The 19,436-nt window shown below is 38.2% G+C and overlaps 1 protein-coding gene across 1 annotated transcript; it reads right to left on the bottom strand.

Annotated features, from left to right (window-relative positions):
• Positions 1 to 145: 145 nt before the first annotated feature.
• On the bottom strand, positions 146 to 18,919 carry LOC139944483 (nuclear pore complex protein Nup85-like). The gene is made up of 18 exons (XM_071941510.1): positions 18,851 to 18,919; positions 17,785 to 17,896; positions 16,548 to 16,655; positions 14,750 to 14,810; positions 13,854 to 13,927; positions 13,128 to 13,241; positions 11,968 to 12,089; positions 10,865 to 10,951; positions 8,212 to 8,382; positions 7,410 to 7,541; positions 6,370 to 6,557; positions 5,130 to 5,195; positions 4,805 to 4,855; positions 4,349 to 4,449; positions 3,690 to 3,908; positions 3,165 to 3,264; positions 2,689 to 2,854; positions 146 to 1,884 (listed from the first exon to the last, which is right to left on the bottom strand). Exons 1-18 carry the CDS (start codon positions 18,902 to 18,904, stop codon positions 1,786 to 1,788), a joined length of 2,025 nt encoding a protein of 674 aa, XP_071797611.1. The 5' UTR covers positions 18,905 to 18,919; the 3' UTR covers positions 146 to 1,785.
• Between the last annotated feature and the right edge of the window lie 517 nt (positions 18,920 to 19,436).

The following is a 19,436-nucleotide window of genomic DNA, read 5'->3' as shown; positions in this document are numbered from 1 at the left end:
TAAATCGACCCCAGACCCGATCAATCAAAGGAAAGAAACATTTTAATGGGTATTTTCGTTTTGTTATAATTACTAGAAAGTTTGCAACTAACAGAAGGTTCAAATTTGTTTTTAAGCAGGAAAGTGTACCTGGTTACCACCAAATTACCCAAAAATATGATCCCATGATAGTGCCTAAAATACAATTTAAAATATTACAACTTCACAGAACAAAAAAAAAAACTGAAGGGAAAATGAAGTCCACTTACATGTGTCACCGAAGTTCTAGAAAACTTGTTTTTATTTCATATGGGAAAGGAAGGCAGTAAAACATTGTTATCTCAGTAAAAAAAGAAAATACTTTGTTTGTGGATGCAATATAATGATATGCTTTGTAAAAAAAGCAAATGCAATATCATCAAATATTTTATTGTTTGAGGTAAATGGCCGTCAACTTTGTGCATCAAAAGGAAAGGCGGACTAAGTAAACTGTAGTATTAAACAAAAACCAACCAATTTTACACAAACTTTAAACCAAACTGACCTAAACTAATAAAACTCGTTGTCCTAACAAGGCTAGTGGTCTACTGTTTCCTGCAGTTTTACGATTTTCTATCAGCCAATAAATGTCAAAAAAACTTATTGTTAAAGTTTGATTTGTTTTTTTAAATTGTTGTTTCACAAAAAGTATTTTTAAGCAATGATGGTGCAATTCTTTCAGACATAAAACATTTATTAATTGTGTTCAACCCACACACTGATTTGTATAAAGCACTGCTTTCCCGAGCCCTGCAAAAAGAAAAACACAGGCATATGTATCTGGTGGGATTCAAACCCTGAACCTTTGCCACTCTAGAGCAGATAAATATATTACAACTCTAGACCACCGACTTTGCCCTAGTAGCCAGAGGCAGTTTGAATCCCATATTTTAGAGGCGGGTACCCAGTGATTTCGATAGATGAATTGACCCCTTGCACGCACGTCACACGCGGCGACTGATGCCACGCTCACCATTTTGGTGGGCAGTTAGGTTTACGTGTATTAACGCCGCGTCGCCTAAAATGCTCACTTCACTGCATAACGCACAGCATAGAGTTATATATGTAAATGCACAGTGAAATTGCCCACCAGTATGGCACATTCAAGATTTTTCTGATGATGCCGTCAGGTGAAATGGGTCAATAGAACAAAAACAATTCTCTTTGTTTCCCACTGCAACACTAGGCAAAATTGGTTGTATCAAAGTTTGACAAAGTATATTTTTGGAAATTGCCAAGTATCTATCGTAGCTTATAACCGATACTGTACATAGAAATGTTTTAACGAAAACGCTAACAAATCCATATTATTTACATATACAGGGTTTTCGTTGGTTTCATTTCCTGAATAATCAAGTACATATTTGCAAAGTTTGTCAAACAATTTTTATTTCAGAATTGTTTACCTGACAATGTAACCTGACATGAAGTATAAAAGGTTTTGTATTCAGCAAAGTTTGGCCCGATTCGGGGAAGTATTACATTTGTTGCATAGTTTAGTTTGCCACAGCCACAACATAATCCAATTTGTGACTGGTCCAAAAAATGGTGAATTGTCTCTTGGAGCCAATCAGATCATCTGTTTCAACTAAACATAATACATGATTGAGATGCTCTCTTTACAATACAGTTTCACAAAAACATTTGTTCTTTGGGAGTCGTCCTTCTTCAACTCCATTGGCTCAAGTCCATCTCTAATTGACAAATCCTGTCATGTCTTACATGCCAACAATCCAAGAAAACCAAGAGTCGGATGTTGTGATTGGTTCATTCTAAAATGCCTTCCTCCTGGGAAGCCCTTGCTAAGTTCCGAGCCAGGGCCAGTTTGAGAAGCTCCAGTTTGTCCGACTCAAGCTCTTGTTGTCCCTGAAAATGATCACACAAAGAAGTGTTAAAATTTGGCTGGGAAAGTGGGGTTGGGGGGGATGAATCTGAAAGAAAAACTTTGATAAATAATAATAATAATAATAATAATTATAACAATAATAATAATAATAATAATAATAATAATAAAAATGCATGTATAATGCGCCATCTTTCTAGTGTACAAAACCCTATTCCAAGGTGCAGAACAAAAAACAAAACATATACAACAAAAGAGAAATATAGAAATAGAATACAATGACAATTATACAATGAATAATCTAAGTCAAGACATGTAACAAGCTAAGTGTATGTGGATTTTAACAAATGAGTTTTCAATGTTACTAGGTAAAGCGTTCCAAAAGTTTAGGAGCACAAGCAGAAAATGCACGATCGCCATTTGATGAGGAAGTCCTAGGAATAGTTAAAAAAAACTTTAAAAAAGGGATGTGATAGGCCTTTTTGACAAAAAAAATGAGCTTCCATCAAGATAATGCTCCGCGCTGGATTTGAACCGGGGTCCGAGAGATGGAAGGTAAAGAAAGACGCCACCATGCAAATCAGGGCCCAATTTCATAGAGCTGCTTAAGCAGAAAACATTGCTTAAACAATTGTATGCAGGATACCAGTCACAAGTTGTAAACGCGACATGGTATTTTGGCTGATAACCTGGTAAGACTAATTGTGTTATGCTTAGCTACTTTTTCTTCTGAAGCAGCTCTATGAATTTGGGCCCTGGTCGCTCGAAAATGCAGACAGGAGTTTCTTTGGAACCAAAACCCCAAGATGGCTGCCATGTATGTTCACCTTGCTCTTGGAGGATGCTGCGTCTGACTTGAGATAATCTTCAGAGGTGTACCACTGCATGAGTTCATTCAGACAGTGCAGTAATTCAAACGTTTGATGACTACTGAAGATGACGACGTCCAACTCTAGTAAAGGTAGGACGTCGGTCAGTAAAATCAACCAGAAACTGAAACAAGATCCAAAAATAAAAGTTGTTAGTTTTATCTTATTTATTTCCCTTTTATTTCATTTAATTAAATATGGTTTATGTAAAGCAGTGAGATTGAAGTTGGTAGTAACGCTATATAAATAACTGCTCTAAAGATGCAAAGGTCGTGGGTTCGAATCCCTCCCGAGAAATATGCCTGTGAATTTTTACACAGAACTCGGGCAAGCACTGAATATACAGTGCTAACACACATCGGTGTATATGGGTAAACCAAAATGAATATGCTACATAAATGCCTAGATTATTACTAAGCGTTTACTTGTCTCACCTTTTAGGAGCCAACTTAGCAGTAAGGAGTGAGAGTATAAGACTTGCAGCCTCCTGGAATTCACCATGCTCATACAGCTTATGAAACTCACGGTACTTCCCTGAAGAGAGTCAGATGAGAAATTTACAAAATTAAGCAAAGAATTAAGAATTAAGCAAAGACCAGTATTCTCACTTGGTGTTTCCCAACATGTGCATAAAATAACAAACATGTGAAAACTTTGACTCAATTGGTCATCAAGTTGCTAGAGAATGTTGCATTACTTTGAATGCTTTCAGATGCCTAATAAAAGGCTTCAGGCCTGAAGTCTTTTATTATTTGAGTTCGAAATTACCTCTTTCTAAAAAACTATGATACTTCAGAGGGAGCCTTTTCTCACAATTTGTTATACTATCAACAGCTCTCCATTGCTTGTTACCAAGTATATTTTTATGCTAACAATTATTTTGAGTAATTACCAATAGTGTCCATTGCCTTTAATGAATACAATTTGTTGAAAGTGATACCAACAAATTTCTTTCTTACCTAAAAATGTAAGTCTATCGCTGAGAAGCATAGCTGCCCCAAGATTGTCAATAAGATCCAGGTTGGAGAACCCTCCTCCAGCGCTGTACTCTGAGAGGAATCTATCGGAGAGGAACGTAGCGAATGCTGCATCCTTAGAACGGATACACCAAGACAGGGCCGAGCCCAGCTGGCCATGCTGGAAAGAGCGCATCCCTAGAACCTTACAGATGCTTTTAACTATAGAGAGAAAAAATGAAGCAGGAGTCGATCAACTAAAAAATTTGCATTTTAATAACCCTTCAGGCAGGCCTGTATGATTATTTTTGAAAGGGCAAGGGCACCAAGGCATTTTGTCCTTGGTAAAGGGCACCCTATGAGGAAATTTCAACTGGAGTATTTCGAGGGCAACAAGCCAATGATCAGGGGGCATGGAGGCAATCGCCTTCATTGCCTCCAAGAATAATCAGGCCTGCTTTAGGGACCAATGTGATTGCAAATTGATTTTACAGGTTTTGACGGGAGCAGGAAATTCCGCGCTTACGTCAAGCGTATTTCACAGGTAATGCTTGTACTTGTGCGTACTCCACGATTGTAAGTGCAGAATTCGGCAGAAAGCAGAGCCATGAAAATGGGCCCTAATGTAAAGATTGCATCTGGGATAAGAAAACTACAATTACCTTGATCAGTCATCTCTCGTTGCTCGCATATCCTCAATACTTTCATTGCTTTTTTCTCGGACTGGAGAGGAACTCTTTCAATAAACAGCTCCAGGTAGTGACTACAAAAATACAAACAAAACATCGGATAAATATTCTCAACGCTCTTATTAGAGCAAAATGGGACAAAAGAAGACAATGAACAAATTTCATGTCTTAGATGTGGTAGGAAAACCCCCGAGAATTATTGCAGGGAAAACCCACGCAATCAAGTAGGGACTGAAAACCCACTCCACATAGTGTGATTCGAACCGGGGATTCGAACCGGGGTCCCAGAGGTGAAAACACTTTTGAGCAGTGTTACCGGTCTTATATTAAAATGAGAGTTTTACAACATTGGCATACTAGGACGCAAATGGAGCAAATTAAATCTGCTGCCGTCTAGTGTCTTAAAGGTGTTCATTAATGTGTGCTCACCTTCCAAACTCGGGACAATGGTCCAAGTAACCAGCAACAACCTGCCACAAACTGAAAATCAAAATAAAGAGTTGCATAACAATCAAGTTTTAAAAAGATAAAACAACAACTTATACACACTTTTGCAATTTTTAAAAAAACATTTGGTCAAGTTCTGTTTGCTTTATGTAGCAAAATGTGGTACAATTATGTGTTTGTGATTAAAAAATGCAAATAAAACTATGCACTATGCTGGAATCACATTAAGTGGTAAGAAAAATATTTGGCCAATCAGAAAGGGACTGTAGCTCATGAATATGAATGAGATGTAAATAATTTTACAAACCTCTCATGTGACATCAGAGTGGAGGCATAGTCAAGAAGTAGAAACTCTCTCAGATTGGATCCAAAACTGAAAAAAAAAAAAATAATTTAGAAGCGTCAAAAAGATAGTTCAAAAAAAGTATAATTGCATTTGAAAGAGCAAAGTCTTTCCTTTGGTCTTTTGCCAAAAAAAGCATTTATATGGCACTGTTACAAAAGCCGTATCACAGAACTAAACAAGTGAAATAACAGAATAACAAAAGTTAGGACTCAAAGAAATGGGTCTTAAAAGCTTTCCTGAAGGCCTAGTGATGGAGCATGACAAATGTTATAAGGTAACTTGTTCCACATATTATGTAGTTGGCTAAGCAGCAGAGAAACCTAGTTTGCGAACTAACACGGTCAGCCATTTTGCGGAGATGTAACCCAAAAAGAGGCATGCCGTGTTTAGTTCACAAAGTATAAGGAAAACCACGCAATTTCAAGGCATATTAGTGTGGATCATTATATTCTACTTTTAAAACACCTTTCTAACCATATGCATTGAATAACAAATGGTTTCAAGTGCTTTTCGTAGACCAACTCGCCTGTTCCAAGGCAACAGGTCCTTTTAAGATTGATTTTTTTTGGTTATCTTTACTACCTTTGAGAAGTGCCTGGTTTTTCCACAAGGGGTATTACATTGAACATGTACTAAGTTCAAGTAACAAAAGCGAACTGATCCCACTGAAAATGTGTAAATGGCATCTGGAATAAAAACATTCCCCTGAGACAAGCAAATCAGTGGTTGGTGAAGTGGTACAATTTCAGAAAACCACCCACAATATTCTGTTCGTCTAGAAATAAAAAACACCCAAATAGTCAACAAAGTTTTTTGATGAGAGGTTGTGATCATCAGTGCCAAATTTCATAAGCTGTTAAGCAGGAAAATAAATGCTTAGCAAATTTCTATGCTAAGCAAAAAAATTAGTGCAGAGCACCAGTTACAACAATGTAAAATATTAGTTTTCTTGTAAAAATTGTTTAGTTTCTAAACTGCTTATCCATGTGGAAATAAATGTTTCTGAAATGAAAAAATATCCACTCATGGCTGGAAACCAACTTCTGCTAAGCAATATTTGTCTGTGCTTAGTAAGTGTTTGTGCTTACGGCCTTTACGAAATAAAGCCCTGATCACATAAATAAATAAACATACACCCGAAGCCTCCTATGATTGCCTCATAAATGAAAACCAAAACGGAAAGAGAGTTGTTAAATCTTACTTGAGTTGATGTGAATCAAGCTGGCCACAGTGATGCAGTAAATCAGCAAGGTGGGCAACAAACCACCAGTTACTTAAATTCAGACTGCTAACTTTGATGACCTGGTGAACATCAAACTCAAAGGCTGCCTTTAAGATTGTGTCTAACTCCCCCATTCTGGATACACCTCCAAATACATCAATGCAGGCCTACATAAACAAATAAGATCACTGTCAAATAAGGGAATAAAAGGGTAGCGACGAGTTCTTAAACAATCGTTTAAAACCGGCAGGATCGTTGCTGTGTGATAAAGGCCCAAGCGAAAGGTGAGGGCCTTTATCGCACGGCAACAAGCCTACAAGGTTTTAAACGGCAGTTTAAGAACGAGTCACTACTCTTTTATTCCCATTCATAAATGCCTTTTTGGTTAAAAGGTGTAATAAAGTAAGAAACTCCGACGTGCTTGAGCTCTGTACGTCCGTGTGTTGTATTGTTATGACTGAGACGACAGTTTTCGGATCCGTTCGTGCACGTAGTCTTGTTTTCTTTCCACACACAGCGCGGCCAACTCACCGACAGCGCCCGCATCGCCCGTAACGAGAAACGTCTTGCACCAAGACTAGCGCGTAGTGTCCGAAAACAACCGGTTATAAACAGAGCTCAAGCTGGTTATTATCAACCATTTAAACACCCCCACGTGACGCGCTCTCCACCAATAGGAATAGTGAAACTGTCTGAGGTATTTATGAATATGATATCAATGACGCCATTACGACTCTGGTGACAACCATAGTGGTTTTTCACACTTGAAGAGCTTCCCAAAGCGCAGCCAACATCATTACCCCTGGTCACTGGGCCTTAGTAACCTTAGACCATCTCAGCTCCCTGGGGAGCAACAAATATGCGCCTAGTTTGCGCCTAGTTTGTTGGTACTTTACCTTAGCATGGTACTCAAGATCCAATGCCTTGACTGTTGGATTGGTGTAGAGGAGCTAACATTCTCAAGTTTGTTATCTTAGCATGGTACTTAATACCTAATGGCTATTTTGTTGGTACTTTACCTTAGCATGGTACTCAAGATCTAATGCCTTGACTGTTGGATTGGTGTAGAGAAGCTTAGTGACTAGCATCTGATACCAGCTGCCTGTTAGATCTTCAAGCTCTAACAACACTGACTGATTGCCGGATAAGATCTATAACAAAACAAGAAAAGAAAAAAACAATTTCAATGTCAACAATAAAATCCGTCTCCTGACAATGACTAGAGCAAGCTAGTTGAAACGTCAAGACCAAGAACTCACACGACGGTAGTTTATAAAGAGAATTCCCCTCGATCTACTCAAGCTAATGTAGTAGTCCTGGCGGATTTTTACCTTCTGCCCAGGTAGTAGTCAATAGATGGATTGCAATACCCGTCATCGGCCGCCATATTATTTGATGAATTGTGCACACGTGAAGAGCTACCATTGGCTGCGAGTCACGCGCAGCGGGTACATGCGTGCACTTTTCCCCTTTTAATCCGCAAAGATGGCAGTTGATGACGCATATTGCAACCCATCTATAGGCAGGACAATTTATTTCAGATCTGAGAAGTCTCCCGAATTCCGAAAATCTCCTCCGCAGTAGTAGATTATAAAGTGAGACAAGTTCTCAAAAGAACAAACCTACCTGGCATGTAGATACACACATGGTGTAGCAAACCAAATATATATTGATACCTCACCATGCAATGCCTCAAATCCCAATCAACAACAATTCAAACTCACTTACTGTGAAATTTTTAACAATACATGCATTCTGTACAAAATTGGAAGACAAGCCTGTTATCTTAAGAAGAAGAAAGAAGAAGTCAATTCAACTCACCCTGCAAATTGTATTCAGCGGATCAAAAGATATAAACACATTGTCTTCGAGGGCCTGATGACACTGGTCCTGCCAATGGCGCCATTTTAGATCAAACTCGGCTAGGGATTGGCGGCTAGTGGCACTGAATATAGGCATGTCATTCATTAGCTTGTCCATTCTTCTGTAGACCTGACGAGAGCAAAGTAACAATACATCAATAAAATACATCAATCAATATGAAGCCCGGTTCATACTCCCTGCGAATGCAAGGAGTTGAGCCCAAGTCAGCTGATGAGAATTATTCTTTGCGAATTTGTGACCTTAAAATTTGTGACCTCAAAATTTGTGACCTCAAAATTTGTGACCTCAAAATTCGTAACGAAGTATAAATCGGGCTTTAGCGACCTGTGAAGATTTTCAGTTGTAAAGGTGTATACTTGTTGAAAAAGATGGCAATAAACTGTAGCTGCATTTTAATCCAGAGCATTGGACCCATCCACATTTAGCTACCTGACAGCGATTATCAACCGCAACTTTATACTGTTGCATTAAGTTATGTTATGCCATTGGGTCTAGTTGTGGTAAGTAGAGGAGAATGTACTTGCCAGGTAAAGTTTGTTCTTTAGAGAACTCTACTACCGCGGAGTAGATTTATCGGATTGTTCGGGAGACTTCTCAGTCCTAAAAAGAACTGTCCTAGGTATAGAAAATTGGCTGGGACAACTACAAGCTTAAAGCAATGTTATTAACTGCACTGCCGTGGAGTGAGTTCTGAAATTGGTCTCAAATTGGTTTCAGCTTGCTCTAGTCATCAGGGGTTGCCCTTAACTTTTTTTTCAACTGGCCAGCAGGACCAGTTGGCTTGATTTTTCACTGGTTCGCCAGGTTTTTGACTGGTCTGTCAAAAAAGAATTTTTCTCAACTAATAGTATACTGTTGATACCAACTGCTCGATTTCCGATCGTCGCTGTTTCAAAACTCAACATGAATTGCAACGTCAACTTGTTATTGTGTTCGAAAGGGGGCTCATTAATTTGAGAGTATTTTTTCTTTAAAAATGTAATAACAATAATATTATTAAAATTAATTTAAAAACAGGTCAAATTATTTGTCAGAGCAAATTGGAAAATTTAATATGATCTTTATTTAGGTAGTTTTTTCAGTCCACGGTTTATTGTAAGCACTCGACATCGAAGTATTCCTAGTAAGAAGAACTTTGTTATGAAAAAAAATGAGTGTTTCACTAAACAAACAAAAACACTTTAAAGCCGACTGTTAAAATATCATTAACTTTTTATGTATTGACTTCAAATCTACGGTAAGGAGGGTTACGTGCGATCGCTCAAGTTATTTTATCATGTATAAACATTGCCTATTATTGTAGTTTTAATAAGTATTCATAAACATAATACATCTACCGAAGTTCCCAAAATCTTCTCACTTTCGTCCAGAAAAAGTAAACCTCCAACATAAAGTAGACATCAAAGTAGTTGCAACATCCATGAAGAAGCCTATGAGTTTTACGGTATTTTTTTCAATTATGTGAATGGAATGGTCGGTGCCGGCGTCTGTTTTGTGAACAAAATTTTCATTTAAAACACGTTTTTAAAAGCAGCAAAAACAACCGCGCCTTTGTTTAACACATGATTGCATTCTAGAACCCAAGTCTTCCTTGAAATCAACCTGCAAAAAAACCCAAACAACCGCGCATTATGTGACCAATAAAACCATGGAGCAATAAACTAGATCGCCCACCAATTGCCCCGCCAAAAAAAAAAAACCAAATAACAACAAAATTAAACAAAATCAGGACGGAAGAACCTTACTAAACACCAGAGTATCCTAACTTGGTAATTTTTGTTGAATGAAGCCTCACCGTCTCGTTTTTCGTAAACACGCTAGACTCTTATTCCCACACGGAAATCTGCTCCGTTGACGACCATGCTGCTGCTGACAGAATGTGTTTTGCTTTGTGGTCTTTTGTCAAGGCGATTGAATCTAGTTTTGTAAGCTATCGCGTACTTTTACCAATAGAGGGCGTCTATTCTCACGCTAATGAATATTCTGAAACGCCCTCTAGCGTTCAATGTTTCTAACACTTACTGCCACACGTGAACTAATACGAAGACTACAAGCCTTTGCGTTGCATAATGGGATTTTGCGCTGTGTATGCATGATCGTCGGAAGTTTGCTAGCGTTCAGCAGCACTTCGAGTGATTTTTTTACGTTTTATCCAAACCTTGAGTGAATGTTTTTACATTTTATTCGAGCCTGAAAATAGTTTTTAAAATAGTCAAAGTTCTGTAGTACCGCTGCCGATATTTTTGACTGGTCAGCCGGACCAGTTGGCAAGGTGTTTCAGCTGGTCCGCCGCGATTTCTACTAGCATTTGGCCAGCGGACCAGCGTTAAGGTCGAACGCTGGTCATTGCACAAGACTGCTCTATACCTTCAGCCCAGGTAGTAGTTTAAAAGCAGGACAGTTCTTTTCAGAACTGAGAAGTCTCCCGTCCGCGGCAGTAGAATATATAGCAAGACAATTCTCTAAAAAACAAACTCTACCTGGAAAGTAGATACACACATGGTGTTACAGCAAACCAAATATATATTGACACCTCACCATGCAATCCTCAAATCCTGTATAGAGCAGAATGGAGACCATCATAACTTACTTGAAGAGTATCTTGCTGGTGGTCAGTAGGAAGGGATAGAAGATGTCTGGCCTCCACCAAGCGTCCTTGCATCACATAGATAAATATCTGCCATCAAAACAAAAGAGAGCATTCAAAATAAAATCTTTTTACTATTACAAATTCTTAATGCACTTTTGTTATGTTCCTAAATTACTTTACTGAAGTGACGAGTCTTTTTCTTCAGCTGCACCACGATCTGGAACTCTCTACCACTTCATCTTAGATCTTGTCTTTGTACCACAAAATCTCCTCTTCAAACTTATTTTATGTCACAGGTTTTCAAGGACTTATTTTGTTGTGCCTTATTTTTTCTTTTGTTTTGTTTTTGTTTTACTGCACCTTGAACACCCAGCAGGGTGGATACGTACGCATTACAAGTCTTTATTATTGTTATTATGTAGTCAATCTATTTATCGCTATATCTGTCTATCAAATGGCTAGAATGTCATAGTGCATATAATGATCAGTAGGATGGTTATTAATGGAAACCCTTGGAGGAACGTAGAGCAATCTCCAGGTTAACACTCCTTCAAAAATCTGTGCATCATAAAACTGCTATCGACACCGACCAAGGAACAACTAAAAACCACAGGGAAACCAAATTCTCACCAGGAAATCGTCATCAATCTCTTTCACCCACCCTTCAACCAATAAGGACTGTTACAATTTTGTATTGGTGCTAAGAAGAACCCTTGTTGACTACCAGTATGTAAAGAGAAGCACCATCAAAATACCCATTGAAGACTAGGCTAGATAACATCCAAATGACCACTTTCATAAGGAGAGCTCACCACAAAATTGTGTCTGTACACCTCTCTTAATATTTATGCATGACGTCATAATTCTTACCCAAAATGAGGCTATGGGCGCACGTCCCCCATCACTTGCAGCGTCTGCGCCTATGGCCTCGTTTTGGATTAGCATTGTGACGTACCTCATGCATAAATATTCAGAAAGGCGTATACTTGCCACACCACACCTGCAACTTTTACATCCTGTGAAGATTTTGTTGCAGTATTCGTCAGATACAGATAATAAATGGAGAGAGTTACAATGTAGGTGAGGGGATTTTTTCTACTTACAGCATACCAGTAATCCTCATTGGTCTCACACCCATCTAAATGCAGCACCTTTCTGGCATACTGATCACCTTCAGTAAAGTGGAGTTTCAGCCAGTCTTGTAGCTGCTGTAACACCACACCACCTGTCCCAACAAAATCAATCAATTAAGGTCATGTTAGTAACAGGTTACATATATCATTATGTTGTTCGCTTGTGGCACATTCCTTGGTCTAACACAGACTTTTACGCTCGCACATGCATAGCACCTGCCACAACAATCGTGCTGAGAAGTCATCTTCGTTTAATTGGCCCTGCTCTCCGAAGACCTGAGGTGCCTCTCGCTGCCTTCTGTAACCCACAAAACCAACCATTTGAACCCTTTAGACAGGGTTGAAGCCTCTGCTGCACCTACATATCACAGGTTATAGACGACCTCAATGCCATCAGCCTACAACACGATCAAGCTGTTCGAGCTGCCCAGGATCGGCCTGGATGGCACAGACGAATTTCTAACATTGAAAAAACCTGTGGTCACAATGTCTCGAGCCGAGTTCGGCCAGAGTAGCGTCACTTGATGTTATGTCTCGCTTTGGGGCCAGACACCATGTATCAGAATCCACAGATTTGTTACATCGCCATGGCTTCTTACAACCACAAGAACTGATAAAAGAGATTTTTTACAAAAAGGTAGTGTCTAAAAAGTCAAAATGGTGGGAACGTTTCAAATTCGTTGAGTATTCTAGCAGAAGTACATGTTCCAGTCTGTTGGACCACTGTTCAAAATGCCAACGCAATGATCTCCACAAAATCTTGCAAAGTATCTCAACATATGCACAAAATAACAAACCTGTGAAAATTTGAGCTCAATTGGTCGTCAAAGTTGCGAGATAATAATGAAAGAAAAACACCCTTGTCATCTGTGCTTTCAGATGCTTGATTTCGAGACCTCTAAGTCTAAACCTGAGGTCTCGAAATCAAATTGTGGTAAACTACTTCTTTCTCGAAAACTACTTCTTTCTCGAAAACTACGTTACTTCAGAGGGAGCCGTTTCTCACAATGTTTTATACCGTCAACCTCTCCCAATTACTCGTTACCAAGTAAGGTTTTATGCTAATAATTATTTTGAGTAATTACCAATAGTGTCCACTGCCTTTAATAAAGTTTGCTTCTGCTGCTTACCCGGTAAGATTTCCACAAAGAGGATCTCACATAGATTCCACACGATACCCATCGTCTGCAGTAACTCACTCTGAGCGGTGTAACTCTCTTGTTCTTCACGAGTCACATTAGATGCTGCAAAGAAATCATCAATGAAACTATGAAAGAAAAATGAGTAACTTTATCTGGCTGTAGTAACTCACTCTGAGCTGTGTAACTCTCTTGTTCCTCACGAGTCACATTAACTGCTGCAAAGAAATCGTCAACATGAAACTATGAGAGAAAATTGAGAAACTTTATCTAGCTGTAAAAACTCACTCTGAGCTGTGACTCACACTACTCATGAGTCACATTAGATGCTGCAAAGGAATCATCAATGAAACTATGAAACAGAACTGTATGTGAGTAACTTTATCTAGCTGTAGTAACTCACTCTGAGCTGAGTGACTCACAATGCTCATGAGTCACATTGACTGCTGCAAAGAAATCATCAATGTGAAACTATGAAAGAGAACTGTATGTGAGTAACAGTACATGAACAAAAAAAACGTTTTGAGCTCATCAGAAAAAAAATTGCTCAAAGAAAACAGAAACAGCCGTGTCAAATGTCTGGTATGACCATACACAGAGTCATGGAATGGCATCTCCTGGAAAACCACTGAGTCTGAATGTTGCATTTGGCTGCAGGAAATTTCTATCATTTGTTGTTTTTCTGAATGGATTGACAGCAGTTTTTATTTATTTTACCTGTTGCTGCTCGGAGCAAGTCTTGGACACATTCTCCCATGAAAGCTCGGTATCGACGACTGAACTTCACCATTCTATGAATCAAATAAAAAGATTCTTGGGGTTTAACAAAGAAAAAAATTATACTAGAGTGGGACTCAAATCAACGACCTTCGGATTAATGTTAAAAGAATTAGTTTTTACAAAATTGAAACAAACACTTTCCATAAAGCCCGGTTCATTCTTTCTGAATATGCAAATGCAAATGTGTTACAAATTCGCAACGAATAATTTGCATCAGTTGTACCGGTGCTCAACTCCTGCAAAATATTTTCAGTGAAAGGCTTCAGGCCTGAAGTCTTTTAACATTTGGGTGAGAATTTACCTCTTTCTCAAAACTATGTTACTTCAGAGGGAGCCGTTTGTCACAATGTTTAACACTATCACTTTCCCTCCCTTGCTTGTTACCAAGTAATGTTTTATGCTAACAATTATTTTGAGTAATTACCAATAGTGTCCACTGCCTTTAAAGACACTGGACACCTAGGGTAATTGTCAAAGACCAGTCTTCTCACTTAGTGTATCAAAATATGCACAAAATAACAAACCTGTGAAAATTTGAACTAAATTGGTCGTCGCAGTTGTGAGATAATAATGGAAGAAAAAACACCCTTGTCACATGAAGTTGTGTGCTTTCAGATGCTTGATTTCGAGACCTCAAACTCAAATTCTGAGGTCTCGAAACCAAATTCAAATGTTTTAGTGGAAAACTATATTTTACTTCAAAGGGAGCTGTTTCTCACAATGTTTCATACTATCAACAGCTCTCCGTTGATCATTAACAAGTAAGTTTTTATGCTAACAGTGATTACCAATAGTGTCCAGTGCCTTTAATATAAAACATCAAAGTATCTTACTGTGGTTTTCTGGTGGCATCTGGGGATTCAGATCCATGCTTCTGAAGAGCTACAAACACATCTAGTAATAATTAAAATAGAACACAAAAATGGTAAATCAGTGAAGTTCCTTATAAAACAATAAGCACATTGAAAACTGACAGGCTATTCAGAAAATCAATTTTAGGGTGAATAAAGAAAAATTGACTGGAAGTGACTGACGCCCCAGATAAAAAATATTGACAAAATGAAAAACTGCCAACACATGGCTAATGTAGATACCTCAGTTGGTAGAGCACCAGTTAAAGCCTGGAGGTTGCAGGTGCAAATCTTGTTCCAGTAAATTTTCCGTTGCTCATTCCAAAACAGTTCCCACTCACTTTCAGAAAAGTTATACAACTTTCACCAATTTGCTTCCCATACATGTACAGTATAATGCAGTTTTATTTTCATCAAGATTTTTCATCAAGATATTTGTTCAGTGTATAAGTTTAAAAACAAAAATAATAGAAGGTTTTTTTATCAAGAACGCTAAATCCATAAACGGTTACAAAAACAATAAGCGAGTTGACAGCTGTTACTATCGCATCTCTGGTCGTAGTGAGGGCAGCAATCAAAGAGATACCATGGAAATTTCCAAAAGTCACCTCCAACAATCTTTAGGGCCTATAGATTCAAATTTGTTGACATACTTTTCTTGAATTCTAACCAACGGGGGCGGGGGGCACTTCAGACTTTTTTTTTCATAAGATGCTTACTACCATCGCCACCTTTTTAAGAAGTAAGCATTTGCGTAAGAATTATGCGATTTCTGCGCATTAAAAGAAATACAAAAAAATGCAGAGAAGAAGAAACAAACAAAGATCAAGATGGAATTAGATGAGTTGTGTAAAAAAATTGATTTTTAACTTTGATTTCAAGGCAGTGGACACTATTGGTAATTTCTCAAAGTAATTGTTAGCATAAAACCTTATTGGTAACAAGTAATGGGGAGCTGTTGATAGTATAAAACATTGTGAGAAATGGCTCCCTCTGAAGTAAGGTAGTTTTCGAGAAAGAAGTAATTTTCCATGAATTTGATTTCGAGACCTCAGATTTAGAATTTGAGGTCATGAAATCAAGCATCTGAAAGAACACAACTTCGTGTGACAAGGGTGTTTTTTCTTTCATTATTATCTCGCAACTTCGACGACCAATTGAGCTCAAATTTTCACAGTTTTGTTATTTTATGCATATGTTGAGACACACCGAGTGAGAAGACTGGTCTTAGACAGTTACCAATAGTGTCCAATGTCTTTAAGTGAATATGATTGTCTCATTAAAGGAGGGAGATTAGTCCATTGTTTTGGAGCATTGACACAAATGCCTGATCACCTAGAGTAGCCCTTGATTTTTGTTAAAGGAACACGTTGCCTTGGATCGGTCGAGTTGGTCTTTGAAAAGCGTTTGTAACCGTTTTTTACAAAATGCATATGGTTAGAAAGATGTTGTAAAAGTAGAATATAATGATCCACACAAACATGCCTCGAAATTGTGTGGTTTTCCTTTTACCTCGTCGACTAACACGTCGGCCATTTATGGGGGTCAAAATTTTGACCCCCATAAATGGCCGACCATGTTAGTTCGCACAGTAGAAGGAAAACCACGCAATGTCGAGGCAAACTTGTGTGGATCATTGTATTCTACTTTTAAAACATCTTTCCAACCATATGCATTTTATAAAAAACGATTACAAACGCTTTTGTTTTGACCAACTCGTCCGATCCAAGGCAACGTGTTCCTTTAAATAAGAAATTAGAAACAGTACAAAGTATCGTACCATGTGACTGTGCAACAAGCTTTCTTGCTATGGGTTTATGCATCTCTGTTTGCCATTTGACCCAATGAAGTCTTGCTGGATGTGCATGGTCAAAGCCAGCCTCATGACCTGCATAAAGTCATTGATAAACAGACATTTGAAAATAAGCTTCAATTATTGACAAAAAGTAGCTATCACTTACTTCTCAGTTATCACCATTTTAAGTTAAAAATTAGACATTTTATCTTTATTTTTAAAGTAATTGATAAACAGACATTTGAAAATCAGCTACAATTATTGACAAAAAGTAGCTATCACTTACTTCTCAGTTATCACCATTTTAAGTTAAAAATTAGACATTTTATCTATCTATCCTTCTTCTTATTGTGTCCACACACACTAGATATTGTGATTCAACCAGGGCCTAATTTAATAGAGCTGCTAAGCACAAAAACTTGCTTAGCTTGAAATTTCTTCCTTGATAAAAACAGGATTACCAACCAAACTTCCATGTGATATTCAGGATAAGCAAACAACAAATACAGGCAATATGCAACCAATTGAAATTTGGTTGGTAATTCTAGTTTTAACAAGGAAGAAACGTATGCTTAGCAATTTTTTGTGCTTAGCAGCTCTATGAAATTGGGCCTAGAACTGGACGCAGTTCCAAGCAATATCATTGGACTCTTCTGCAAGGTTCTCATTCTTGCTCCAGTAGGGGGCATCTCAGGAGGTGCTCCATAGTTTGTGGCTCTGTCTTACATGCAGGTCACGTGTAAGTTGAAGGGTTTTGATACCTTTTGTAGACCCACCTATCAGGTTTTTGGCCATTATTACACAAATCCCTACTCATTGTGAATGAAGATGTTTGTAATATAATTTACCTGTATAAGTTTTAGCCTCATAAGTCATCAAGTTTTTAAACGGGAAAAAAAAGAAAATCACAGCAGTAAAACTCAGGAGGGACGTGTAAATCTGTAATTCGTGATAATTTAATTTGTTTTACTCATTTCTCACTTCAGCAAGTAATATCTGAAGGGAAGCTTTTGACCATCATCATCTTTAAACCATGTAAATTCAATCTAAATCTGTGGTCGTTTGTGTTTTGTGTCATACAATAAATGTTACATTTAAAGAGCAACTACATTTACCTGATAGTCTTTGTGGTTAGTCTGTGTAAGATGGAAAATTTCACATTCAAAGTTGACATTACTGATAATTTCATTACAAACAGCATTTAAATACTTCTAATACGTACCTCTGCCTTCAAAGTGTCTTTTATTTCCATTTCCAGCATGAAGCAGTAATTGATGACCTAGACCCCAGACTGATGACAAGCAATGAGTCCCAGAATCTGGATCTCCAATGGTCTGTGATGATATCAACAAAATCTTGAAACTACTGATTGGAATATTTTACAAACAGGCCAAATTGGAGTGGGGATGCCTAATACTTGCCAATGCCTTTTTTTTTTATAAATATAATTTTTATAATGAAACAGTGCCTTCCCTTTGTTTCCCTGGTAATTCCACTTAAACCCAAAAGAGCAACAATAATCTCCAAGTCCAAGTAGCCAAGTAAACACAGTGCTAACAGTAACACACATCAGTGTATGGGAACATCTATAATATCGTTGCAGTGCTCGCTGCCTAGCCCACCTTGTTGAGCTGTACGGAAAAGTTTCTGTATGGCGCCACCACTTTTTCATTCGATATGAAATAAATAGTATCTAATCTACCTCAATGAGATATCTCTTTTTATAAAAATGAGTGAAAAAGTGGTGGCGCCATACGGAAAGTTATCCGTCTTAAACGCTAAGTTTTCAAAGACGCAAAATGCAAGGTAGTTTGACTGCAAATTTCTTCCATTTTAAAAAAGTCCTGTACTACTCCAACATACCTCATTTTATTCCTTACATCTGTGGAATTACTTTAACACCTAACAGGGGTTACTAAATGATGACTTTGTCCAGATGTGCTTGATTTGAAAATTTGTCAAAAAAACCAAAGATGCCTGTGATATTTTTTCACAAGACTCGAGAAAGTACTGAGTATACAGTGCTAACACACATCGGTTAGATGGGTAAAAACCAAAATTAATATAAGTAAGATATTAAAAGTAAAATACTGTGTGTCGGAAATAGACGGCATTTAGGTGTTAGCTTCTCCGGTATATTCCTACAAAGCTGAAATGTCACGAAAAACAACTTTTCAACAAATATTTTAAATAAAGTGCATAAGGACATGTTTATACTTAATTGTACAAATATTTATAAATCATTTGACTTTAAAAACAAAACCTAATCCAATTTTTATAATACGAACCAAAAGCGAAGTTTCGCGGTCGTTGTAGGCCGCCATGCTGGAATGGTGCATCATAGGATAGCACAGAACGTAAACAAGAAAGTGCAGTGACCTCCGTCAATCTGCCTAGCGCCAATTGAGACTTGCCGGCCCAACTTGAAAATTGTCCCAACCGTAGTTGGGAGAGTGTAGTCTCGGTTTCAAGACCTTTGCACAATTATTTCCCTGCCTCCCCACGATGATGGGCATGCGCCTTCTTCTTATCGCCCGCGAATTCCCGCAACGGAGATTTGGTTCGATTATCCAGCTTCCCGGACTTGAGTTCCGGTGTCGCATGCAATGTCCTCTATGCAATACTATCCGGAGGACATTATTGCATATGCAATAATGTACACCGGACGGTTTTGCATATGCAATCGTGTCCGCCGGATGCTGCTGCATAATGCAATTGTGTCCGCCTGGACACATTTGCATATGCAGTTGTGTCCGCCCCGTGCAAAACCGTCCATGCAGTAAATAAACGCCCTTGGTCGACGCAGCGCAGCACAGTCATGTACATATCCACCGGACGGTTTTTGCATAGCCCCGGACACGATTGCATAAATGC

This window comes from Asterias amurensis, chromosome 11 (assembly GCF_032118995.1).
Source record: "Asterias amurensis chromosome 11, ASM3211899v1".
In the NCBI taxonomy this organism is placed as follows: Eukaryota; Metazoa; Echinodermata; class Asteroidea; order Forcipulatida; family Asteriidae; genus Asterias; species Asterias amurensis.
Note: the sequence above shows the minus strand (reverse complement) of the source record. Positions and strands in the feature narration are given on the sequence as shown.

What these genes read in the sequence shown, in the direction of transcription:
- LOC139944483 (XM_071941510.1), bottom strand. Translation starts at nt 18,904, where the DNA reads ATGATGCACCATTCCAGCATGGCGGCCTACAACGACCGCGAAACTTCG. An exon ending in GATGCCACCAGAAAACCACA is followed by an intron (nt 13,928 to 14,749) that starts GTAAGATACTTT and finishes TTTGATTCATAG; the next exon opens with AATGGTGAAGTTCAGTCGTC. An exon ending in CGATAGACTTACATTTTTAG is followed by an intron (nt 3,265 to 3,689) that starts GTAAGAAAGAAA and finishes GACTCTCTTCAG; the next exon opens with GGAAGTACCGTGAGTTTCAT.